General features: G+C 42.2%; 1 protein-coding gene across 3 annotated transcripts in view; it reads right to left on the reverse strand.

Annotated features, from left to right (window-relative positions):
* C1QTNF3 (C1q and TNF related 3) overlaps positions 1-14,283 on the reverse strand; it is a 30,068-nt gene extending 15,785 nt beyond the window's left edge. The window contains exons 1-3 of one of the 3 annotated variants that reach the window (XM_060092779.1): positions 13,820-14,283; positions 3,383-3,494; positions 1,129-1,283 (exon numbers count right to left, since the gene is read on the reverse strand). In XM_060092779.1, coding sequence (XP_059948762.1) covers positions 1,129-1,283; positions 3,383-3,494; positions 13,820-14,083 — 531 coding nt within the window. In that variant the 5' untranslated portion in view covers positions 14,084-14,283. Of the gene's footprint in view, positions 1-1,128; positions 1,284-3,382; positions 3,495-13,780 lie in introns of all 3 variants that reach the window. The other 2 variants (XM_060092778.1, XM_060092781.1) reach the window with 2 other exon arrangements.
* Positions 14,284-22,116: the final 7,833 nt, after the last annotated feature.

Genomic DNA, 22,116 nt, shown 5'->3' on the forward strand with positions numbered 1-22,116 from the left:
ATGCTAGTTTTCAATGTTGATAGGAGTCCCTTGGAAGAATCCATCTTAAAAATATTAGCCAAATAAATAAATAAGTAACCCAGACTTAGTAATTTTCTTGGTGTGACCTAACCTCACATCTCACATTTGCAAGTTTTAGGTGTTACCGACAACAAGAATTTTGAAGATCACTTAAAAGAGAAATAAAGAACAGATAAATGGTGGACTTCCCTGGTGGCTCAGTGGTTAAGAATCTGCATGCCAGTGCAGGGGACATGGGTTCGGTCCCTGGTCTGGGAAGATCCCACATGCCACAGAGCAACTAAGCCCGTGCGCCACAACTACTGTGCCTGTGCTCTAGAGCTTGGGAGCCATGACTACTGAAGCTCGTGCGCCTAGAGCCTGTGCTCCACAACAAGAGAAGCCCCCGCAGCACAGCAGAGAGTAGCCCCCACTCTCTGTAACTAGAGAAAGCCCACGCACAGCAATGAAGACCCAACGCAGCCAAAAATAAATAAATGAATTTATATATAAAAAAAGAACAGATAAATGGGTAGTGGGCTTGAGATAAAACGTCCAATGATAGCCTCATAAATGAATTAAAAAAACTTTAAGCTGAAATGAACATGGTCTCATGACACAAAATAAAATGCCTCCAGTAATAAAGAAGATACTGATGAGAAAAGCTTTAATAAAAATTCATGCCACGAAATCTGATTTGATAGAATTACTTGTATATTAATATCCATATATGTAATTTAAATATGCAAATGTAACAAAATTGATAAATAAATGGAATGGTCAACTATCTACTTAATAATATTTTATGCATCTAAAAGTTTACATATTCGAGTCTCCAAAAACCTTTTTATTGAACACAGATCCTCATTTGGAAAATGGAGATTAGCTGATGTTCAGGGTTGCTTTGTAATTTGGTCTAATGAGGGTATTGAATTTCACCCTTCGTACATTTCTCCCTAAGAATGATTTCAAAGCACTTTGACAGCATAGGTCTTCTGCAAACACCCTGTGGTGGAGATGAACAAATTGAGACAGGTTTACACAACACTGAGGATGAGGAAGCACTCAAGCCTTCTGATTCCTGGACCCTGAGTGAGGGTCATCTGGAGACATGCCAAGACGATTTACCTGCAGTTCTGGTGGGATCCCCGGGAAGCCCTTCTCTCCTTTGGGGCCATGCTGCCCACGCTCCCCCCGTGGCCCCAGATCACCTTTGTCTCCTTTCTCTCCTTTGGCCCCTTCGTGGCCAGTGGCTCCGTTATTGCCATTGTTTCCATGGTTTCCTTAAACAACCAGACATCATCACGTGAGAAAGCCCAGTCACTCATACTCACCATCTATTTTTATGCAAATGCAGCTCCTTTCTTCAAAAATGCACAAACTTAATTGTAAAAGGGGACCATTTGAAACAAGCTCTAACACAGCCATGGTGACATCATTGGATAGGCTCGCTTTTAAATGGGACACTGAAAACAGCCTTAGATACTCTTAAGGCTCCAGGCTCCAAAGCCTGTTTTTCCTATAAAGCAAGACTTGGATGAAAAATTGCATAGAGACATTATAAAGCATCCTTTATAGTAGCAAAGATTTGAAACCACCTAAATGTCCATCAATACTGAAAGGGCTAAATTAAAAAATGGTACATCCCAGTAAATGATGTTATATAGTCACAAAAAAAGAATGCTGAAGAAAAATATTTAATAGCATGATATTTTTAGATAAAAAAGGTTATGAATCAATCAATAGTGATAGCATGATACTATGTATATGTGTATATATATATATATATAATATAATATAAAATATGTACATGTTTTACCCTAAGGGGAAAAAGACTAGAACAAATTACATAAAAAGATTTTGCAGTGGTTTATCTTTTTCTAAGTGGATGAAGCACAAATGATTTTTGTGTCATTCTATACACTTTTCTGCATTTTTGAAATTTTCTACAAAGAACATGAACCACTTTCATAACTGGAGGAAAAGTAAAATCATTGATAAAAAATTATAACAGTAATCTTGAAAGCAAGACTTGGATAATGATTTCAACTCTTCACTTCACTTTGCTAAAAGATAATTTCTACACCTCTCCCTTTATTTTTATATTTGTTGAATTCCAGGCCCTTTTGTTGTTTATTCTGTGTGCTACCTTTGGTCAGGTTTCATACCGAGCTTGCAATTCTTCCAGATTAATGAACTTTGACTGGGTTTACAAGTTAACGTGCTAATGACAAAATTGATCCTGATGGGAAGCACGTAGCCAAGGCCAGCCTGTTCTGTGACCTCAGAAGAGTTTAGACCTAAGAAGATTTTAGAGGGCTCTGAAAGTCCCCTACCTGTAATCACTGTACCGGCTGCCTGCTGTCCTTGATGTTCAGTGGCATAGATTCCAAGCTACTGATCATAAAGTCTAACAGAGCACTTTCTCATTCTAAATTTGGTTTCATTTGACAAGCCACTCAAAAGTATTAAGAAAAATTAAACCTTATTTATTAAATATTAACATCAATGGGAGTAAGTCAGAGAAGAGCAAGCAGACATTTGCCAAGCCCTGAGAAAATGTTCTATCCCCAGGAATTGACCTGGAGACAAGAAAGTCAGTTAAACCCCCAGATAGATTTGGAGGTCCTGGGACAGAGGGCACCTGGGCTGCCCCTTCCTTGGCTGACCCAGGAGACTAGCAAGTTCCCCAAATGATCCATGTCTGGGGTGCCACTCAATAGTAGAGATGGCTGAACAGTGGGTCTAGAGGGACCCAGTGGAGCTCTACAGCATGCCCCGTGCCACCATATGGTGCTGGAGCCCAAAAATGTCCCCATGAATCCAAGAGAGGCATGAAGGTCAACTGAGAGACAGCTGAGCGTGGAAGGACCTGGGGGTTAAGGGAAGAAAAACTCAGCTAGACCTAGAATCAGACAGAAAGATGTGTAGCTCAGTCAAAGAGACTGTGAAGTTGACTATAACCCAGACCAGCAAGCTCTCCTCCCCACTCTCACTTCACAAATCCCCTGAAGCCTAGATCTAGTGCGCTGTATGGAGCACACGGTGGCAGAAACACTGAAACAAGAGTATAAACTTGTTCAGCTCCAGTGGTTCCAGACTCCACACTGGGGAAGGGCCTCCTGGCCTATAAACTGGGGCCCCAGCATGCCTAATGCCTGTGGGATTCTGCAAGCAGTATGGATAATAAATACTATAGTTTATACAGTTCCACCTCATTAACTCAATAAGCCCAGTTCCCCACCCAACTCTCTTTTGGGTTTTCCATGCATAAGCTTTGGATCACACACAAGTGATCCCAGCTTACTGAGCTTCACCCCTGGCTCCTGTTTCGGCACAGTCTGCAATTAGACTGGAAACAACGCATCTCTCTCATCCTTACCTGGAATGCCAGGGAGACCAGGAGGTCCAGGGGGGCCTTGGTAGCCTCGAAAGCTGTAGTCTCCATGACAACACTTGCTGCAGTCTGGGGGCAGTCCTCCAGTTTGTGGAGACTTTGAAAAAATACAAAGAGAAGCTTCAGAGAAAGGTACATATGAGTAATTAGAACTTTTGAGCTTCCTCTGGCCACAGCCCCTAGGTAAGCTTAATTCCAAGCAGCCTATGACAACATCAGAAAAGAAAGTGTGGGGTGACTTATGTCATCTTATGTCAATGGCAAAGGAGTCAGGGAGTAGCTAAGGTGAGGTGATGATCAGAAGGCAAAGGAAACGGGAGAGTCACTAGAAGAACAGGCTCTTTGGAAAGTGTGAGTGGAAGTGGAGGATTGGGGCTGTGTTTCTGGGAAGTATGTTCCTGCGGCTACAGGAAAAGAGAAAGCTCCTTCAGAAAGAGAAAGCTCCCTTTCTTTTCCAACTGTCAGTAGTCTCAGATGTAGCTATATTGAGTAGATGACCCTCAAATGATAAAAATTACCAACCTCAAATATAGTTATTAAGTCTATCTATATTCATGATACTGGGTAAAGAGTTCTTAGAAATTCTGAATTGTATCACAACACACATAAATTACCTTAGAAAATTAAGGAAAGAAAGTAGTCATTAGTCCAATAAATTCTTATTAATTATCTACATCCTGAAACAACTGTAACTCCCTTTTTTTAAACTTCCACCTTTAACATGCTGTTCCATTTCATATTCCACTTGAAAATTTAAAGTGATTAACGCATTATTTGAACTGAGATTTCATGAGTACTTAGTGGATATTAAATGTATTCAAATATGACACTGATTTTAACGCTTCTTTCTTTTTTTTTTAAATGCTTCTTTATTCAATGATAAATTTCTAAATAACTTGTGCTTACTGTCAAGGAGCTAGAGATTTGGCAGAAGTTGAATGGCAGAATAGTTAGAGTTGCCCATAAAATTTGGAGTCCTCTCTAAATTGGCAAATTTTTAAAAAAATTAATTAATTTATTTATTTACTTTTGGCTGCGTTGGGGTCTTCGTTGCTGCGCACGGACTCTCTCTAGTTGCAGCGAGCGGGGTCTGCTCTTCATTGCGGTGCATGGGTTTCTCATTGCGGTGGCTTCTCTTGTTGTGGAGCACGGACTCTAGGCATGTGGGCTTCAGTAGTTGTGGCTCACCGGCTTAGTTGCTCCGTGGTATGTGGGATCTTCCCGGACCAGGGATCGAACCCATGTCCCCTGCATTGGCAGGTGGATTCTTAACCACTGTGCCACCAGGGAAGTCCCTTAAACTGGCAACTTTTTTTTTTTACATCTTTATTGGAGTATAATTGCTTAACAATGGTGTGTTAGTTTCTGCTTTATAACAAAATGAATCAGTTATACATATACATATGTTCCCATATCCCCTCCCTCTTGTGTCTCCCTCCCACCCTCCCTATCCCACCCCTCCAGGCGGTCACAAAGCACCCGAGCTGATCTCCCTGTGCTATCCGGCTGCTTCCCACTAGCTATCAACCTTACGTTTGGCAGTGTATGTATGTCCATGCCTCTCTTTTGCTTTGTCACAGCTTACCCTTCCCCCTCCCCATATCCTCAAGTCCATTCTCTAGTAGGTCTGTGTCTTTATTCCTGTCTTACCCCTAGGTTCTTCATGACATTTTTTTTTCTTCTTAAATTCCATATATATGTGTTAGCATACGGTATTTGTCTTTCTCTTTCTGACTTACTGCACTCTGTATGACAAACTCTAGGTCTATCCACCTCATTACAAGTAGCTCAATTTCATTTCTTTTTATGGCTGAGTAATATTCCATTGTATATATGTGCCACATCTTCTTTATCCATTCATCCGATGATGGACACTTAGGTTGTTTCCATCTCCGGGCTATTGTAAATAGGGCTGCAATGAACATTTTGGTACATGACTCTTTTTGAATTATATTTTTCTCAGGGTATATGCCCAGTAGTGGGATTGCTGGGTCATATGGTAGTTCTATTTGTAGTTTTTTAAGGAACCTCCATACTGTTCTCCATAGTGGCTGTACCAATTCACATTCCCACCAGCAGTGCAAGAGTGTTCCCTTTTCTCCACACCCTCTCCAGCATTTATTGTTTCTAGATTTTTTGATGATGGCCATTCTGACTGGTGTGAGATGATATCTCATTGTAGTTTTGATTTGCATTTCTCTGATGATTAAGGATTTTGAGCATTCTTTCATGTGTTTGTTGGCAGTCTGCATATCTTCTGTGGAGAAATGTCTAGGTCTTCTGCCCATTTTTGGATTGGGTTGTTTGTTTTTTTGTTATTGAGCTGCATGAGCTGCTTGTAAATTTTGGAGATTAATCTTTTGTCAGTTGCTTCATTTGCAAATATTTTCTCCCATTCTGAGGGTTGTCTTTTGGTCTTGTTTATGGTTTCCTTTGCTGTGCAAAAGTTTTTAAGTTTCATTAGGTCCCATGTGTTTATTTTTGTCTTTATTTCCATTTCTCTAGGAGGTGGATCAAAAAGGATCTTGCTGTGATTTATGTCATAGAGTGTTCTGCCTATGTTTTCCTCTAAGAGTTTGATAGTTTCTGGCCTTACATTTAGGTCTTTAATCCATTTTGAACTTGTTTTTGTGTATGGTGTTAGGGAGTGGTCTAATCTCATACTTTTACATGTCCCTGTCCAGTTTTCCCAGCACCACTTATTGAAGAGGCTGTCCTTTCTTCACTATACATTCCTGCCTCCTTTATCAAAGATAAGGTGACCATATATGCGTGGGCTTATCTCTGGGCTTTCTATCCTGTTCCACTGATCTGTATTTCTGTTTTTGTGCAAGTACCACACTGTCTTGATTACTGTAGCTTTGTAGTATAGTCTGAAGTAAGGGAGCCTGATTCCTCCAGCTCCATTTTTCGTTCTCAAGATTGCTTTGGCTATTTGGGGTCTTTTGTGTTTCCATACAAATTGTGAATTTTTTTGTTCTAGTTCTGTGGAAAATGCCAGCGGTAGTTTGATAGGGATTGCATTGAATCTGTAGATTGCTTTGGGTAGTAGAGCCATTTTCACCATGTTGATTCTTCCAATCCAAGAACATGGTATATCTCTCCATCTACTTGTATCATCTTTAATCTCTTTCATCAGTGTCTTATAATTTTCTGCATACAGGTCTTTTTTCTCCTTAGGTAGGTTTATTCCTAGATATTTTATTCTTTTTGTTGCAATGGTAAATGGGAGTGTTTTCTTGATTTCACTTTCAGTTTTTTCATCATTAGTATATAGGAATGCCAGAGATTTCTGTGCATTAATTTTGTATCCTGCTACTTTACCAAATTCATTGATTAGCTCTAGTAGTTTTCTGGTAGCATCTTTAGGATTCTCTATGTATAGTATCATGTCATCTGCAAACAGTGACAGCTTTACTTCTGCTTTTCCAATTTGGATTCCTTTTATTTCCTTTTCTTCTCTGACTACTGTGGCTAAAACTTCCAAAACTAGGTTGAATAAGAGTGGTAAGAGTGGGCAACCTTGTCTTGTTCCTGATCTTAGTGGAAATGGTTTCAGTTTTTCACCATTGAGGACGATTTTGGCTGTGGGTTTGTTATATATGGCCTTTATTATGTTGAGGAAAGTTCCCTCTATGCTTACTTTCTGCAGGGTTTTTATCATAAATGGGTGTTGAATTTTGTCAGAAGCTTTCTCTGCATGTATTGAGATGATCATATGGTTTTTCTCCTTCAATTTGTTAATATGGTGTATCACGTTGATTGATTTGTGTATATTGAAGAATCCTTGCATTCCTGGAATAAACCCCACTTGATCATGGTGTATGATCCTTTTAAGGTGCTGTTGGATTCTGTTTGCTAGTATTTTGTTGAGGATTTTTGCATCGATGTTCATCAGTGATATTGGCCTGTAGTTTTCTTTCTTTGTGACATCCTTGTCTGGTTTTGGTATCAAGGTGATGGTGGCCTCGTAGAATGAGTTTGGGAGTGTTCCTCCCTCTGCTATATTTTAGAAGAGTTTGAGAAGGATAAGTGTTAGCTCTTCTCTAAATGCTTGATAGAATTCACCTGTGAAGCCATCTGGTCCTGGGCTTTTGTTTGTTGGAAGATTTTTTATCACAGTTTCAATTTCAGTGCTTGTGATTGGTCTGTTCATATTTTCTATTTCTTCCTGATTCAGTCTTGGCAGGTTGTGCATTTCTAAGAATTTGTCCATTTCTTCCAGGTTGTCCATTTTATTGGCATAGAGTTGCTTGTAGTAATCTCTCATGATCCTTTGTATTTCTGCAGTGTCAGTTGTTACTTCTCCTTTTTCATTTCTAATTCTATTCATTTGACTCTTCTCCCTTTTTTTCTTGATGAGTCTGGCTAATGGTTTATCAATTTTGTTTATCTTCTCAAAGAACCAGCTTTTAGTTTTATTGATCTTTGCTATCATTTCCTTCATTTCTTTTTCATTTATTTCTGATCTGATTTTTATGATTTCTTTCCTTCTGCTAGCTTTGGGGTGTTTTTGTTCTTCTTTCTCTAATTGCTTTAGGTGCAAGGTTAGGTTGTTTATTCGAGATGTTTCCTGTTTCTTAAGGTGGGATTGTATTGCTATAAACTTCCCTCTTAGAACTGTTTTTGCTGCATCCCATAGGTTTTGGGTCGTCATGTCTCCATTGTCATTTGTTTCTAGGTAGTTTTTGATTTCCTCTTTGATTTCTTCAGTGATCACTTTGTTATTAAGTAGTGTATTGTTTAGCCTCCATGTGTTTGTATTTTTTACAGATCTTTTCCTGTAGTTGATATCTAGTTTCATAGTGTTGTGGTTGGAAAAGATACTTGATACAATTTCAATTTTCTTAAATTTACCAAGGCTTGATTTGTGACCCAAGATATGATCTATCCTGGAGAATGTTCCATGAGCACTTGAGAAAAATGTGTATTCTGTTGTTTTTGGATGGAATGTCCTATAAATATCAATTAAGTCCATCTGTTTAATGTATCATTTAAAGCTTGTGTTTCCTTATTTATTTTCATTTTGGATGATCTGTCCATTGGTGAAAGTGGGGTGTTAAAGTCCCCTGCTATGAATGTGTTACTGTTGATTTCCCCTTTTATGGCTGTTAGTATTTGCCTTATGTATTGAGGTGCTCCTATGTTGGGTGCATAAATATTTACAATTGTTATATCTTCTTCTTGGATCAATCCCTTGATCATTATGTAGTGTCCTTCTTTGACTCTTCTAGTAGTCTTTATTTTAAAGTCTATTTTGTCTGATTTGAGAATTGCTACTCCAGCTTTCTTTTGATTTCCATTTGCATGGAATATCTTTTTCCATCCCCTTACTTTCAATCTGTATGTGTCTCTAGGTCTGAAGTGGGTCTTTTGTAGACAGCATATATATGGGTCTTGTTTTTGTGTCCATTCAGCCAATCTGTGTCTTTTGGTGGGAGCATTTAGTCCATTTACATTTAAGGTAATTATTGATATGTATGTTCCTCTTCCCATTTCCTTAATTGCTTTGGGTTCGTTATTGTAGGTCTTTTCCTTCTGTTGTGTTTCTTGCCTAGAGAAGTTCCTTTAGCATTTGTTGTAAAGCTGGTTTGGTGGTGCTGAACTCTCTCAGCTTTTGCTTGTCTGTAAAGGTTTTAATTTCTCCATCAAATCTGAATGAGATCCTTGCTGGGTAGAGTAATCTTGGTTGCAGGTTTTTCTCCTTCATCACTTTAAATATGTCCTGCTAGTCCCTTCTGGCTTGCAGAGTTTCTGCTGAAAGATCAGCTCTTAACCTTATGGGGATTCCCTTGTGTGTTATTTGTTGTTTTTCCCTTGCTGCTTTTAATATTAAACTGGCAACTTTTAATGATAGCTTACAAAAGACTCGTAGAAACTTTCCTCGACACCAATTAAAATTCAAAAGTTTTTTGAAAATAGCATAGTGTTGCTAATGAATTCATTTTTTAAAAGGAAAGGATGGGCTGAGAGAGGAAGGATGAAAAGAGAGAGAAAGGGAGGGAGGAAGAAGTCATTCAAAATTGAAGTTTTCTCTATCATTAGAAATCCAAGCAGAACAATGGATCAAGGCTTCACACTGCTGCACCTCTAGACTTTTATAGCACAGGAAACTCTACTCAATACTCTGTCATGACCATGGAAAGGAATCTAAAAAAGAGTGGGTATATGTATATGTACAACTGATTCACTTTGCTGTACAGCAGAAACTAACACAACATTGTAAATCAACTATACTCCAATAAAATTTATTTAAACAATTAAATTAAATTAAAACAAACAAACAAAAAATAAGCTTGGGCTTTTTTCCTTACTCTCATTCCTTTTTCCTACAGGTGCCTGCCTAGCTATTAAGAAAACAATGCACAACAGCATCTGTAGTCCAAGCAATTGCCTGCAGTGGCTCAGGGCTCAATCTCAAGTTTTCAGTAGGTAGGATTTGGAGCAATCTCCTAGTCTAGTCTTCTGTACCCCAGACCCAACCTTGGACAGGTATGGGAGTCTATGAAAACTTTTTATAAAACTGGCAGAGGAAAAGAAAATCAGTGAAAGCAATTGGTCTGAGAAAGGGGATTTCAGACACTTGGAAAGTCAGACACCACAGCACCACCCCACCTTCTAATCCAAAGATGTAATCTGAGAAGTAGGTATTCTGTAATTTCCTGGTATGATTTTGCTAATATGAAATACAGCTGTTTAAGCTCCAAGGAATCCTAAGCTCTGCCAATAACAAATTTTGGGGAAGGAGAAGGGTGGGGAGGGAGGGAAAGTACTGAAGTGGAACCATTTGTTTAAAAATAGAATTGAAAAACTGAGATGCTAAGAATGTCAGAAAAAGAAGTGAACTGGAACCAGAACTCCCATCATAGGTCTGTGTGACTTTTATGAAGTCACTTTCCCCCGACATCATTTTTCTTGTCCACTAAATTAGAGGTTAGGGTAAAGATGGTCATGAATTTTCTTTCCAGCTCTATAATGCAAACAAGGATATTAAAGTCTTTTCCAAAGCCTCAAATGGTGACTTAGAAAGATGTTGTTTTGAAATCTAGTGTCTGGGTATGAGGCGTTAGCGCCTCATAGAGATGGGGTGCATACCCAACCACTTTGAGAGCATAGCGCTGCCGCCAAAACAGGGAGAGACTTCTGGTCATTAAGTGAGCCCCTTCCTGAGAACTGTCCTGTGACATTTCACAACATGGTCCTCCCTTTGACTTGGTCTTTCAGGGTTCAGTCAAATGGAACCATGTTCATGAGCCTTAGAACAAGTTGGACAGGATGTGTTCATTGAGAAGTTTTCTCCCAGGTAAGGGAAAATGACTTTCTAGATAGTTCTCTATATCACTCTCTTAAGTTTATCAACTCCTTTCCCCAAATTAGGTCAAATTTGAACACCAAGTTCATACAAATGGACAGCATGGGAGGAAGAAAGTCCCTAAGACAAGTTCCATCCATTTTGTAAATGGAAGCCTAGGGGCAGCTACTGAGAATGAAGCTCTACTATTGGGAAATGACTCCAGGAAAGACAGTCCACAGCTCCTTCCTTAACTTAAGGAAGAGGGAAGAGAAAGAAGGTGAAGGGAAGTGGAAGCGGGAGAGATAGGTGTCCAGGAAGAGAGGGCAGCTGGATAAAGATGAACAATAAAGAGCTACAGAGAAGAAAATGCCAGGAAAAGAGAATTCAGGTCTGCTCAACCCACCTCTACACATCTCCGCACAAACACTATGGCCAGAGTCATCTTTCTAGAACACACACTTGATCACCTCACTGCCCTGCTATGCACAAACAAACAAACAAAATTTTGCTGGCAAAATAAGGTCTAAGCTTCTTCACCGGCCAACGGAATCCATCAGGTGGCACTAAAATCACTGGTGTCTTCCTCCTATAGCCCAGCTCTCCAGCCACGCCCACTCCTCAAGCCTCTCTCAAGGCTCTTGCTGTGGCACATATTTGTTTATTTTATTTTTTCCGGGGATGCCCACCCTTTCGTCTCATCTTTGGAGATCTGACTCAGCGGCCACCACCATTCTGACCCTTTTCCCCTAACAGTCTTTTGTGCCTTTACTTTGTTTATCACATGGTACTTAATTACCTGTTGATTTATCCCCACTAGAGCCCTTCAGCAATGTTCAGGGAGAGAAGCTTGAGTGCATTTATCCCCATCCTAAAACATGACTCATAGTAGAAGCACACAAAATAATTAGGAGAGGGATGAATGAGGGAAAAGGGGGATTAAAAGAAAAGAAGCAGTGGGGGAAGTGAGGCAAGAGGGAAGAACACAGAACAATCCTAAATTCAATGTGGGTCTCCATACCCACTGGCAAAGAGTTGTACTGAAACCTCTAGAATATCAGTGGCTAAATCTCCTCACTATCTCCTGTTGGGGGCTGGTTTGCAAATACTTCAGGAACCCAAGGGAGTTGGAAAGCCTCCCCGGCTTAAAAAAAAGAAAACCCAGAAAGTGGCTTCTTTTCTCCCTCATCTGATTTCAACATGCTAGTTGCCTAGAGGCACTAGAAGGTGGGGTGGAATAGAAATGTAACTTGGATTTCAGTGGCCTGTCAAGAATTGGTGACCCATGACAGCCTACATCTGCCTTCTGCTGCCTCTGGGGGCTCACATGCCATGACCAGGAAGGATCCAGCAAAGAGCCCATTTTTTGAAGTGGAAAGTCCAGATCAAGGCTTGGACAAAAGCACAAATATCTTTATCACTGAGAAAAACACAAATGAGTATTATTCACTCTTCAGCCAAAAGATTGTCAGATGAAAGACCAATCTCTAAAAGCGGCTTTCAAAAAGCAGGATTGGATTTAGAGGTTATCATTTCTTCCACGGCTCTGCAAAGGAGCAGTTTTTTCTTGACCAGGCCCCACAGAATAGTTTGGGCAACTGCATCTGTGGTCAAGTTAGAAGTCCCAGGTTTGTCCCAGATCTACAGCTGCTTTTGCCTGTGATCTTGGTCTGATCACACTACCAGTCTCAAGGCAAACTTTCAATCTGTGGTCAGAGGGGTTTAGATTTCAGCTGCATGGACTTTGTCAGGGCCTATTCAACGCATAGAAGCAGTCAATTCTTGTACTAAAACTTATTTGTTCAAAGATCATATAATTCAGGGGGCTTCCCTGGTGGTGCAGTGGTTAAGAATCCTCCTGCCAATGCAGGGGACATGGGTTTGAGCCCTGGTCCGGGAAGATCCCACATGTCGCAGAGCAACTAAGCTTGTGTGCCACAACTACTGAGCCTGCACTCTAGAGCCCAAGAGCGACAACTACTGAGTCCACACGCCTAGAGCTGGTGCTCCGCAAGAAGAGAAGCCACTGCAATGAGAAGCCTGTGCACTGCAACAAAGAGTAGCCCCCGCTCGCCGTAACTAGAGAAAGCCCGCGCGCAGAAATGAAGACCCAATGCAGACAAAAATAAACAAATAAAATAAATGTTTAAAAATGTTTAATAAATAAAAAACAAAGATCATATAATTCAGAATAACTCTCCTTGCCCCTCATCTGATTTCAACATGCTTGATACCTAGAAGGCAAATCAAAATCTGCTTCTTCCGTATGTTGTACACTTGAAGCTAACGTAATGTTATAAGTCAATTATACCTCAATTAAAAATTTTTAATTAAAAAAATAATAAAGACATATTTGAAAACCTGTTTCTTCCTCTTCTTAATGTTTTCAATTAAAATGAGTCTCATCAATTTGCCATTCACTACACTGAAACCTTAACCCACTCCCGTACTACCCTGAAAGAGTTAAAGGTGCTTCCTTAGATGCTGTGCTTATACTCAGCATCGTTCACAAGTCCTCTGTGATTATCAGGCATTAAATCATACAACAGAATCAAGTCTGCGTTTTAAACACAGTGTGTTTTTGTTTTAACTCTTTGGTCCTTTTTTAAACAGAGTGAACGTAGAGACTTAGCAACCTAGAGGGCTATAAATCAAATAACCAAGCCTGGCATGAAATGTCACAGTAAACTCGCAAATCAAATGAAAAACTCAAAGGGCAGCTTCTCTCTGCTGGGAAGAATGAACGAAGTCCAGCTTAGGATCTGCAGATGATTATCTCTAATGATCTATCTGCAAAGGTCAGCTGTCTTCCTTTCCGCATCAACAGAGCAAGAAAGAAACCAAATCACAGCAGAGCAGGGCTGGGCAGCTGTGGTCTCTCTTTATCTCAGCCCATCAGTGCTACCTCTGCTGATTTTCTAACACAGACCAGCCTCGTCCCTAGTATCCCACAGCAACCCGGACAGAGACCCACAAGCAGCTCAGCCAACTTCTAGAAAGCATCGATCCTAAGAATCATAGCTGAAAAAAGAGCAAAAACAACAAAACTCATTAAGCTTCGACAGTAACCCTTAAAAGAGAATTCCGAGTACCTGGCCCCAGAATGGGGTGATCTGGGCTAGGTCATCTACCTCGGGGTGCGGTAGCTCATCTGGTCTCAGGGGTTTTAGGTCTGTAGAAGTGTTATTATCCACAGTCCCAGTTTTAGGATGGCTCCGCTCTCTCACTTTCTCCCTCTTGGAGCCGCTACGGCCAGTCTGATGATGGCTTTGCACTATTCTCGCCACCACTTTATTAGCTCTTCCGCTCACCTCCATGTATTCATCTTGACACAGGCAAAAAGGGAGGAAAAGCAAAGCCAGCAGGTGCCAACAGACGAGCTGCCTTCCGAGCATGATTCTCAACAGAGCCACAGAGCCTCCCGGAGAAGACGGCTAGGGCTCCGGCTGCCGTGGTCTCTTCGGGCAAGTGCCAAGGCTGCAGATGAGACTTGCAGCCGGCCAGGCGGTTTTATACTTCGGTATGTAATAAATAAGGCTGCAGGCCAGAGGGAGAGCGGTGCTCCTCCGCGGGCAGAATGGCCCCCATTCATTACTTTCCCACATCACAGGCAAAACGATTTGGGTGACAGCTCCCAGTTGGTGGGGTTCATAAACGTCACACCTTGGCACGTTTTTTGTTAAAGTGTGAAGAAAACATGCACAACCAGCTGGAAACAGGCAGCATGCGTCCAGTGGTTTGCTTTTGCTATTAGACATGGAAAGGCTGTGCCTTTGCAGTCTAAGATGCCTTTTGGAAAAACCTCCTCCTGGGCTTGCCAGGAAATTCGGGCTTAACTGCATCAGTTCCGTCTGAAATGGCAGTGGGAATGTGTTCAGGGCCATCAAGAGAGCTCTGCACTCTTATTGTACAGTTAGTATTTCCCCACTGTAGCCGCCACTTAAAGGAACTCATTTCTGCCTCTGGCACTGGCAACAGAAGGTAGTTGGGTGACTCCAGAGCACTGAGCTGGATTCAGGTGCAGAGTCTCTGGGTTTAGCAAAAGCATTTCCCCATCCTAGGTTTCATTTCCTTTTCCCTGGAGTTCCCAAAAGCCAAAGTTAGATCAAAGTGGACCAAGTCGCTTTATTGCCAGATGAAGATATGACATCCTGCTTCATATTAAAAGAAGGTTGTCTGTCTCTGGCTCCTCTTCCTTCTGACATATTCTTGATTAAATTGAAGAAATCGAGGGACTTCCCTGGTGGCGCCGTGGTTAAGAATCCGCCTGTCAATGCAGGGGACACGGGTTCGAGCCCTGACCCGGGAAGATCCCACATGCTGCAGAGCAACTAAGCCCGTGCGCCATGACTACTGAGCCTGCGCTCTAGAGCTCACGAGCCACAACTACTGAAGCCCCTGCGCCTAGAGCCCCTGCTCTGCAACAAGAGAAGCCACCGAAGTGAGAAGACGGTGCACTGCAACAGAGTAGCCCCCGCTCCCCGCAGCTAGAGAAAGCCTGTTGCACAGCAACAAAGACCCAACACAGCCAAAAATAAATAGATAAATTTATATATAAAAAAAAGATGAATCAGGTTTTTAAAAAAATAAATGAAAAATAAATAAAATTGAAGAATTGGAAAACATCAAACCAAACAATCTCCCTCAAGTAGATCAGGATAGAGAGAACTATCATTTCCTTTAGGATACTTGCTACATTTTTAAGAATTCAGCCAAAGAGAAAATGGACATTCCTAACCTCTTAGTGATAATAAAGAGAACTTATATAGCTTTGTCATTAAAAATCGCTTCTATTTCCATATCATTATATTTAATATAACTCATTCACTCACACAACAAAAAGTCACTGCCCTCCTTCATGAGGACTGAAGACATCCTGGGACTTAAAAGGCAGTGAGTGGCCAGTATGTGATGCTCAGAGGACAAGGGTGACACTGTAAGAAGCCGAAGCCGGGGAAGCCAGGCCTGACGATGGGGCGACAGAGCAGCTGGAGAGAGGAAAGTGGCGAGAGGGCTGCTCACAGCTGCCCTCCTCACTCAGCAAAGGGGCCTGGGAACCAAAAGCCAACTCTCGATGCAAGATTCATCACTCCAGCCACTGCCAGAACAGCTGCTTCTAGACGTCACATTTATACGTAAAAGGATTTGGTGTGGAGGATGGAGTGAGAGTGATTCAGTGAAATAAAAGCTCTTCCGTTCACAAATGCAGGGGCCTTGGGAGTCATGCTTCTTCTAAGCAGGCAGCTCCCACCTAGCAGGGTGTAAGGAACTCTGCCATCCCCATTTCATAAGTCTACCCTTAGATGTCCAGGATTTCCCCACTGGAGGATTTTTTGAGCTCTGTGATGAGCACACTTGGGCAGATATCCCTGAGGAAGGTAGCACATCAAGCGGTTATCTGGCATCAATTCTTACTGGGGATTTTTTAACAGACCTGGGGCAGGAGACTGGGGAAGGACAGCTCTTAGGTATCCTTGGACGAGCAAGTGGATGGGATATTGCTGTGGGAGAAAAGGCCCAGGGCTCCATCATCAGGGAAGCCTGGAAACAATTTTACAGGGAGACCACAAAACAAGAAACGTCTCTGAAATCTAGGTCACCTCATTCACGAGTTTTCTAAGAGCTGTTTCTGGCTGCTCCCACCACCTGGACCATATGGATAAGTAACTCTAAGTCAACCTCTTCTGACTTTCAACTGTATTGAGAATTTCCATTGGTGTTTTCCACCCTTTCATTTATTCTAGTGGTTCTCAATCCTGTCTGCATAATAAAATAAACCAGGGAGCTTCTAAATATATCAGTGCCTGGACCCCATCCAAGACCAGTTGATTCAGAATCGCTAGTGGGGCCTGGGCACTAAGAGTTTTTGAAAAGTCCCTGAGATGATTCTAATGTGCAGTCAGGGTTAGGAATCACTGACGCATCCTTTCCTTGACTCAGTAGGAATAAATAACAATAATATCTCTCATTGGTTGAGCACTTACCATACGTCAGCCAAGTACTTCTTTGCTTTAGCTCACTGACTTCTCTCAGTAAACCTATTGTTCTTGTCTTATAGATGAGGAAACGGAGGCTCAAAGAAGTAAGTAACTTGCCTGGTATTGCACGGTTGGAAAGGGGTTATTAGGATATGACTCCATCTGTCTTCCTCCCTTCTACAGCAAAGCAGAAGACCAACGTCAGGTTGACTGCAGAGAGAGGACCAGCTCCATAGCGGCCAGGACAAGAATCTGGAGTCCGAGTGTTGTGTTGAATTGTAGCACCCCAAAGGCATTGAGGTCCTAACCCCCAGTACCTATGAGTGTGACTTTATTTGGAAATAGTCTTTTCAGACAATCAAGTTAAGATGAGGTCATTAGGGGGCTTCCCTGGTGGCGCAGTGGTTGAGAGTCCGCCTGCCGATGCAGGGGACACGGGTTCGTGCCCCGGTCTGGGAAGATCTCATATGCCGCAGAGCGGCTGGGCCCGTGAGCCATGGCCACTGAGCCTGCGCGTCTGGAGCCTGTGCTCTGCAACAGGAGAAGCCACAACAGTGAGAGGCCCACGTACCACAAAAAAAAAAAAAAAAAAAAAAAAAATGATGAGGTCATTAGGGTAGACCCTACCCAGATATGACTGTCCTTATAAAGGGGAAAAAACTGGACATAGAAACAGACACGGACACAGGGAGAACACCATGTACAGATGAAAGCAGAGATGGGGTGATGCATTTAAAAATCAAGGAGCGCCAAAGATTGCCAGCCAACCACCAGAAGCTAGAAGAAGGGCATGGAAGAGATTCTCCCACACAGCCCTCAGAAGGAACCAACCCAGCTGACACCTCCATCTCAGACTTCTAACCTCAAGAACTATGAGACAATAAATTCCTTTGTTCAAGCCACCCAATTTGTGGTAGTTTGTTGTGACAGCCCCAGCAAACTAATACAGAAAGCATGTAAGGAAGCCTTAAAAAACTCCAGACCTCATCATCTTACAGACAGGGAGATGGCAGTCTAAAAAGATTTAGCCAATTGCTCAAGTTCATGGACAGAGAATAGCAAACCTAGCCCAGAGAAGAGTCCCCAGCCCCTTAGTTTGTGTTCTCTGGCACCTTCCCATGAAATGCATTTTAAACCTTGGCTTATTATTAAATCTTACTTGGGGTTATCATTTCATAATGCTCTGGCAATGTCCCTTGCTCAAAGATGTGAATAAGCTCTGTGGAGACCTAAATGGGAAGGAAATCCAGAAAGGAGGGGATATATGAATAAGTATAGCTGATTCACTTTGCTGTATGGCAGAAATTAATACAACATTGTAAAGCAACTATACTCCAATAAAAATTAATTAAAAAAAGAAGATTCTCTCTTGAACTTTTGAAAAAAAAAAGAATATATGAATCAGAGTTGGGCATAATTTCTTTCCTTTTTTTTGGTGGGGGGGAAGGTGGGCATAATTTCTTAATTGTGGGCTGAGGGTTGAGAACATCTACACCCAGCAAACTCATGGAAGGTGCCAGAGCTCCAGTTCTGCACAGCTGTCTCTGGCTATGAAAGCCCACAGTAAATGCCTGGGGACATCTGGCTGCTATGACGTACCGGGACTGCCACTGAATCTTGCTTGCTTGCTTGACTCCTAGGCTACAGCCAGGACGTTGGCACAGATATCACCATGAACCACAGAGGTGCAGACACTGCGAATACGTGTGAAAAGTCAGCTCCATAGATCTGCTCTGCAAGCCAGAGGCAAATATTTGTTTAGCTTCACAGAGGAGGCTGTTATGTGATGTGTAGGTGCCCTGTGGCCTCCCCCAGGGCGCTCCACTGTGCCCTTGGTCAAAAGGAGATCAGCTCTGGTGTGGCAAGGGACAGTCAAGAACTGTATGCGATAGAACGTGTCTTTATATCAGTGCCAACTGAAAGGGTAGCTGAGGCATGTGTCTGCATCATTTCCAGAAAGGAGCAGCTGGAGTGTGACCCACCTCTCTCCTACCCCTTCCCACGGAAAAATTCTCCCGACACTCAGCTCAGTGAATTCTGAGATTCTAAACTCAAAGCTTGATCCCTTTGATTGAAACCAATTAGAGGTGACTTAAAATGCAAATAACATTAAAATATTTCCTGAGATGAGATAGTTTAGCTATACTGGTCATTTATATCTTGATGTTGAAGACCTTTTCAGATTATTTTCAGAGAAGTTTCATTTGAGAAAATTTACAAAAAGGAATATAGTGTGTTCAGAAAGGGCCCATTGTCTCTCAATATTAGCTGGTGCTGGGACTTCCCTGGTGGTCCAGTGGTTGAGAATCCACCTCCAATGCAGGGGACACAGGTTTGATCCCTGGTTGGGGAACTAGGATCCCACATGCCACAGGGCAACTAAGCCTGTGTGCTCTAGAGTCCACACACCACAACTAGAGAGCCCTCGAGCTGCAACTACTGAGCCCATGCTCTCTGGAGCCTGCGCACCACAGCTAGAAAGAGGCCCACAGGCCACAAAGAGGAGCCTGTGCACCACAATGAAAGATCCTGCATGCTGCAACTAAGACCAGATGCAGCCTAAATATATATATAGATACATAGATAGATAGATAGATAGATAGATAGATAGATAGATATTTGCTGGTGCCATTAAGAAAAATAGGTTTGTGCTTGGCACCAACATGAGGCAAAGTCAGGGGAGGAATTGGTTGGCTAATCAGGGTGTCATCACCTTGGTGAAATTACACATTTTAAGGTCTGACCCTCATTAGGCAAGTGCAGGAGACCCATTGCCAGTGTCCCAGGAATGGATGTGTCTTGATGGCCAAAGGAAGGCTGTCAGAGACTGATGGGTTTTTTTTTGTTTTGTTTTGTTTTGTTTTTTGGCCACACTGCATGGCTTGCAGGATCTTAGTTCCCCAACCAGGATTGAACCCTGGTCTTCAGCAGTGAAAGCACTGAGTCCTAACCACTGGACCACCAGGGAATTCCCCAGAGACTAATGTTTAAAAACCAGCATTCAAACATTCTCACTTATAGTGAAGAATATAATTCTCAAATGGACTATACATGTTGTACATGTTTGCTGGACAACAAATGTTCACTATAGGAAATCTACAAAAGAAGCCAAACTCTAATCTGAGAGGTGTGTGATAAGCATGAAATTGTGTGTGTGTGTGAAATGAAATTTGTTATTTAATATTAATGGCTGGTATCATCATGCATTTGTGTCAGTAGTTAGGGTCCAAACAGAAAATCAGAAACCATGCCGGATATTTAAACAGAGAGAATTTAATACAAGGAATGGGTTAAACACAGAGATAGTAACGACAGGAAGCAACCATCTCTTAAGGCTGGGAGAACAAAGGGAAGAGGGTGACGGTACCAGAATTCAGAAGCTAGAGGAAAGGGCTCTGCAGAGCTGGAACTCAGATGTCTGAGGAGGGGTCACCGCCCAGCTAAAACTGGTACCTTTTCCAGGGTGCAATGAGGTTCATTCTGGGAATACAGAAAGATGCTGGACTGGAGCCAACTATAGCTACCAGGGTGAAGGGCCATTGCTCAGATGACACAAAAACAGTGAGCAAAAGGAAAGAGTAAATGTCTTCTGGGACACTCCTCCTTCCAGCACCTCTTCCAGCACCTCCCACTGGTTGACAAAGGAGACGAGTAATCTGCAGAGTCACAGTCCCAGCATCACAGGACAGATTATTTGAAGCTGGGTTGGAGCCAAGAGACAGCTGCATGACTTGAACAGAGGAGCTGCACCAGCCCCGTCTCTAAGAATGGTCCTGCTACAGGAGCAGAAGTCAAGTTACTAATGCAGCACTTGAGACCCATCACTCAGGTGGATCTGATTCTCCTTTTGTGAATTTTATTCAGACCATCTCATTTTTCTAATAATTTCTTTCTGCAGGCAGAGACAATCAAAAGCTTTCTTATTTCCCCTAGAGGCTGCACCCAGAACACCTGGATTGGATTAGGGTATTCATAAATGACCTTTGGAGTCTTTCTCTTTCAGGGAATAGTGGACACTGATATAATGACCTCCCCCAGGACTGGTAAGCCCAAAGTCGTTTTCCTCATTCAGAAACTGGGGTTTCACTTCTGCCGATGGAGGCCAAGTGAGCTTGATCCAGATGCTGAAGAAGCCTGAGGCAGAAGCAGCTGATACTCAGGAACTCCATTGCCCAGCAAGGGCCAAGCCATGCCATCCTCCTGGTAATTTAAGGCAGAGAACAGTCATATAATCAAGGTGAGACAAGTCCCGTTTTCTCAGAGATTTTGCTGGCTAAAGCAAGATCCTAACAAGTGGAATATATATATATATGTGTGTGTGTGTGTGTGTGTGTATACATACATACATACATATGGAGAGAGAGAGAGAGATTTGGATGCATATACACATAAAGAAAGATTTACTTTAAGGAATTGCCTCATGCAACTGTGGAGGCTGACAAGTCTGAGACCTACAAGACAAACCAGCAGTCTGGAAATTCTAGCAAGAGTCCATGCTGTAGTCGTGAGTCCAAAGGCAGTGTGGAGGCAGGATTCTTTCCTTCTTGCAGACCTCAGTCTTTTCTCTTAAGGCCTTCGGCTGATTGGATGAGGCCCACCTGCATTATGGAGGGCAATCTGCTTTACTCAAAGTCTACGGATTTCAATGTTAATCACATCTTTAAAAACACCCTCACAGCAACATCTAGACTGGTATTTGACCAAACAGCTGGGCACCAGAACCTAGCCAAGTTGACGTGTAAAGTTAAGCATCATAGGTGTCATTGTAGAAAGTGAATAGATATCTCAGGAGAGCTGAGTACATTTGGTAACCACAAAGAATCATCCAATAATACTCGAGAGTCTGGAAGAGAATTTTCTCATCCTGAAATACTCCAGGGAGGATTAGCACTAGGGGACGGGCCTGTGGAGATCCCTCACTCTCCCTGCCTTCAGTGTCTCTGAGCTCAGCCTTCCTTAGGCTTCCATAGATGTCCCCACCCCCACCCAATCCTTCCTTCCATTGCCCATCAGTCCTTATATGTTCCTCTCTCCTGATCACTATCTCCTTGCCTGAAAAGCCTCTCTGACGCCAGAGTCCGTCTTCACAATGTTTTGCCAGGCTTATTCAGATGACACCGCAATGGGTTCTCTTGCTGTGATAATAAGTGTCTGAACACTCATTTCACACTTAACATCATCTCCATGGCAGACACTGTTTTGTTTAGGGACTGACAACTATTCTCTTTCTCTCTTGTAACAAAATCTTGATTTTGTTCTTCTTTCTGAGGAAGCAAGTCTCAGCCACAGGGAGTAAATCAGGATTGGTGTCATCTTTTTGCCAGTGATTATCTGGGGCGTTGACTTTGACATAATCCAGTGGGAAAGGAATCTGCTAGGGTACTTAGGGGAAGGATTCAAGACTCCTCACTCTTTTTTTTTTTTTTTTTTTTTTTAAATCACAAGTTGCC

The sequence above is a fragment of the Mesoplodon densirostris genome, chromosome 3 (assembly GCF_025265405.1).
Source record: "Mesoplodon densirostris isolate mMesDen1 chromosome 3, mMesDen1 primary haplotype, whole genome shotgun sequence".
NCBI lineage: Eukaryota > Metazoa > Chordata > Mammalia > Artiodactyla > Ziphiidae > Mesoplodon > Mesoplodon densirostris.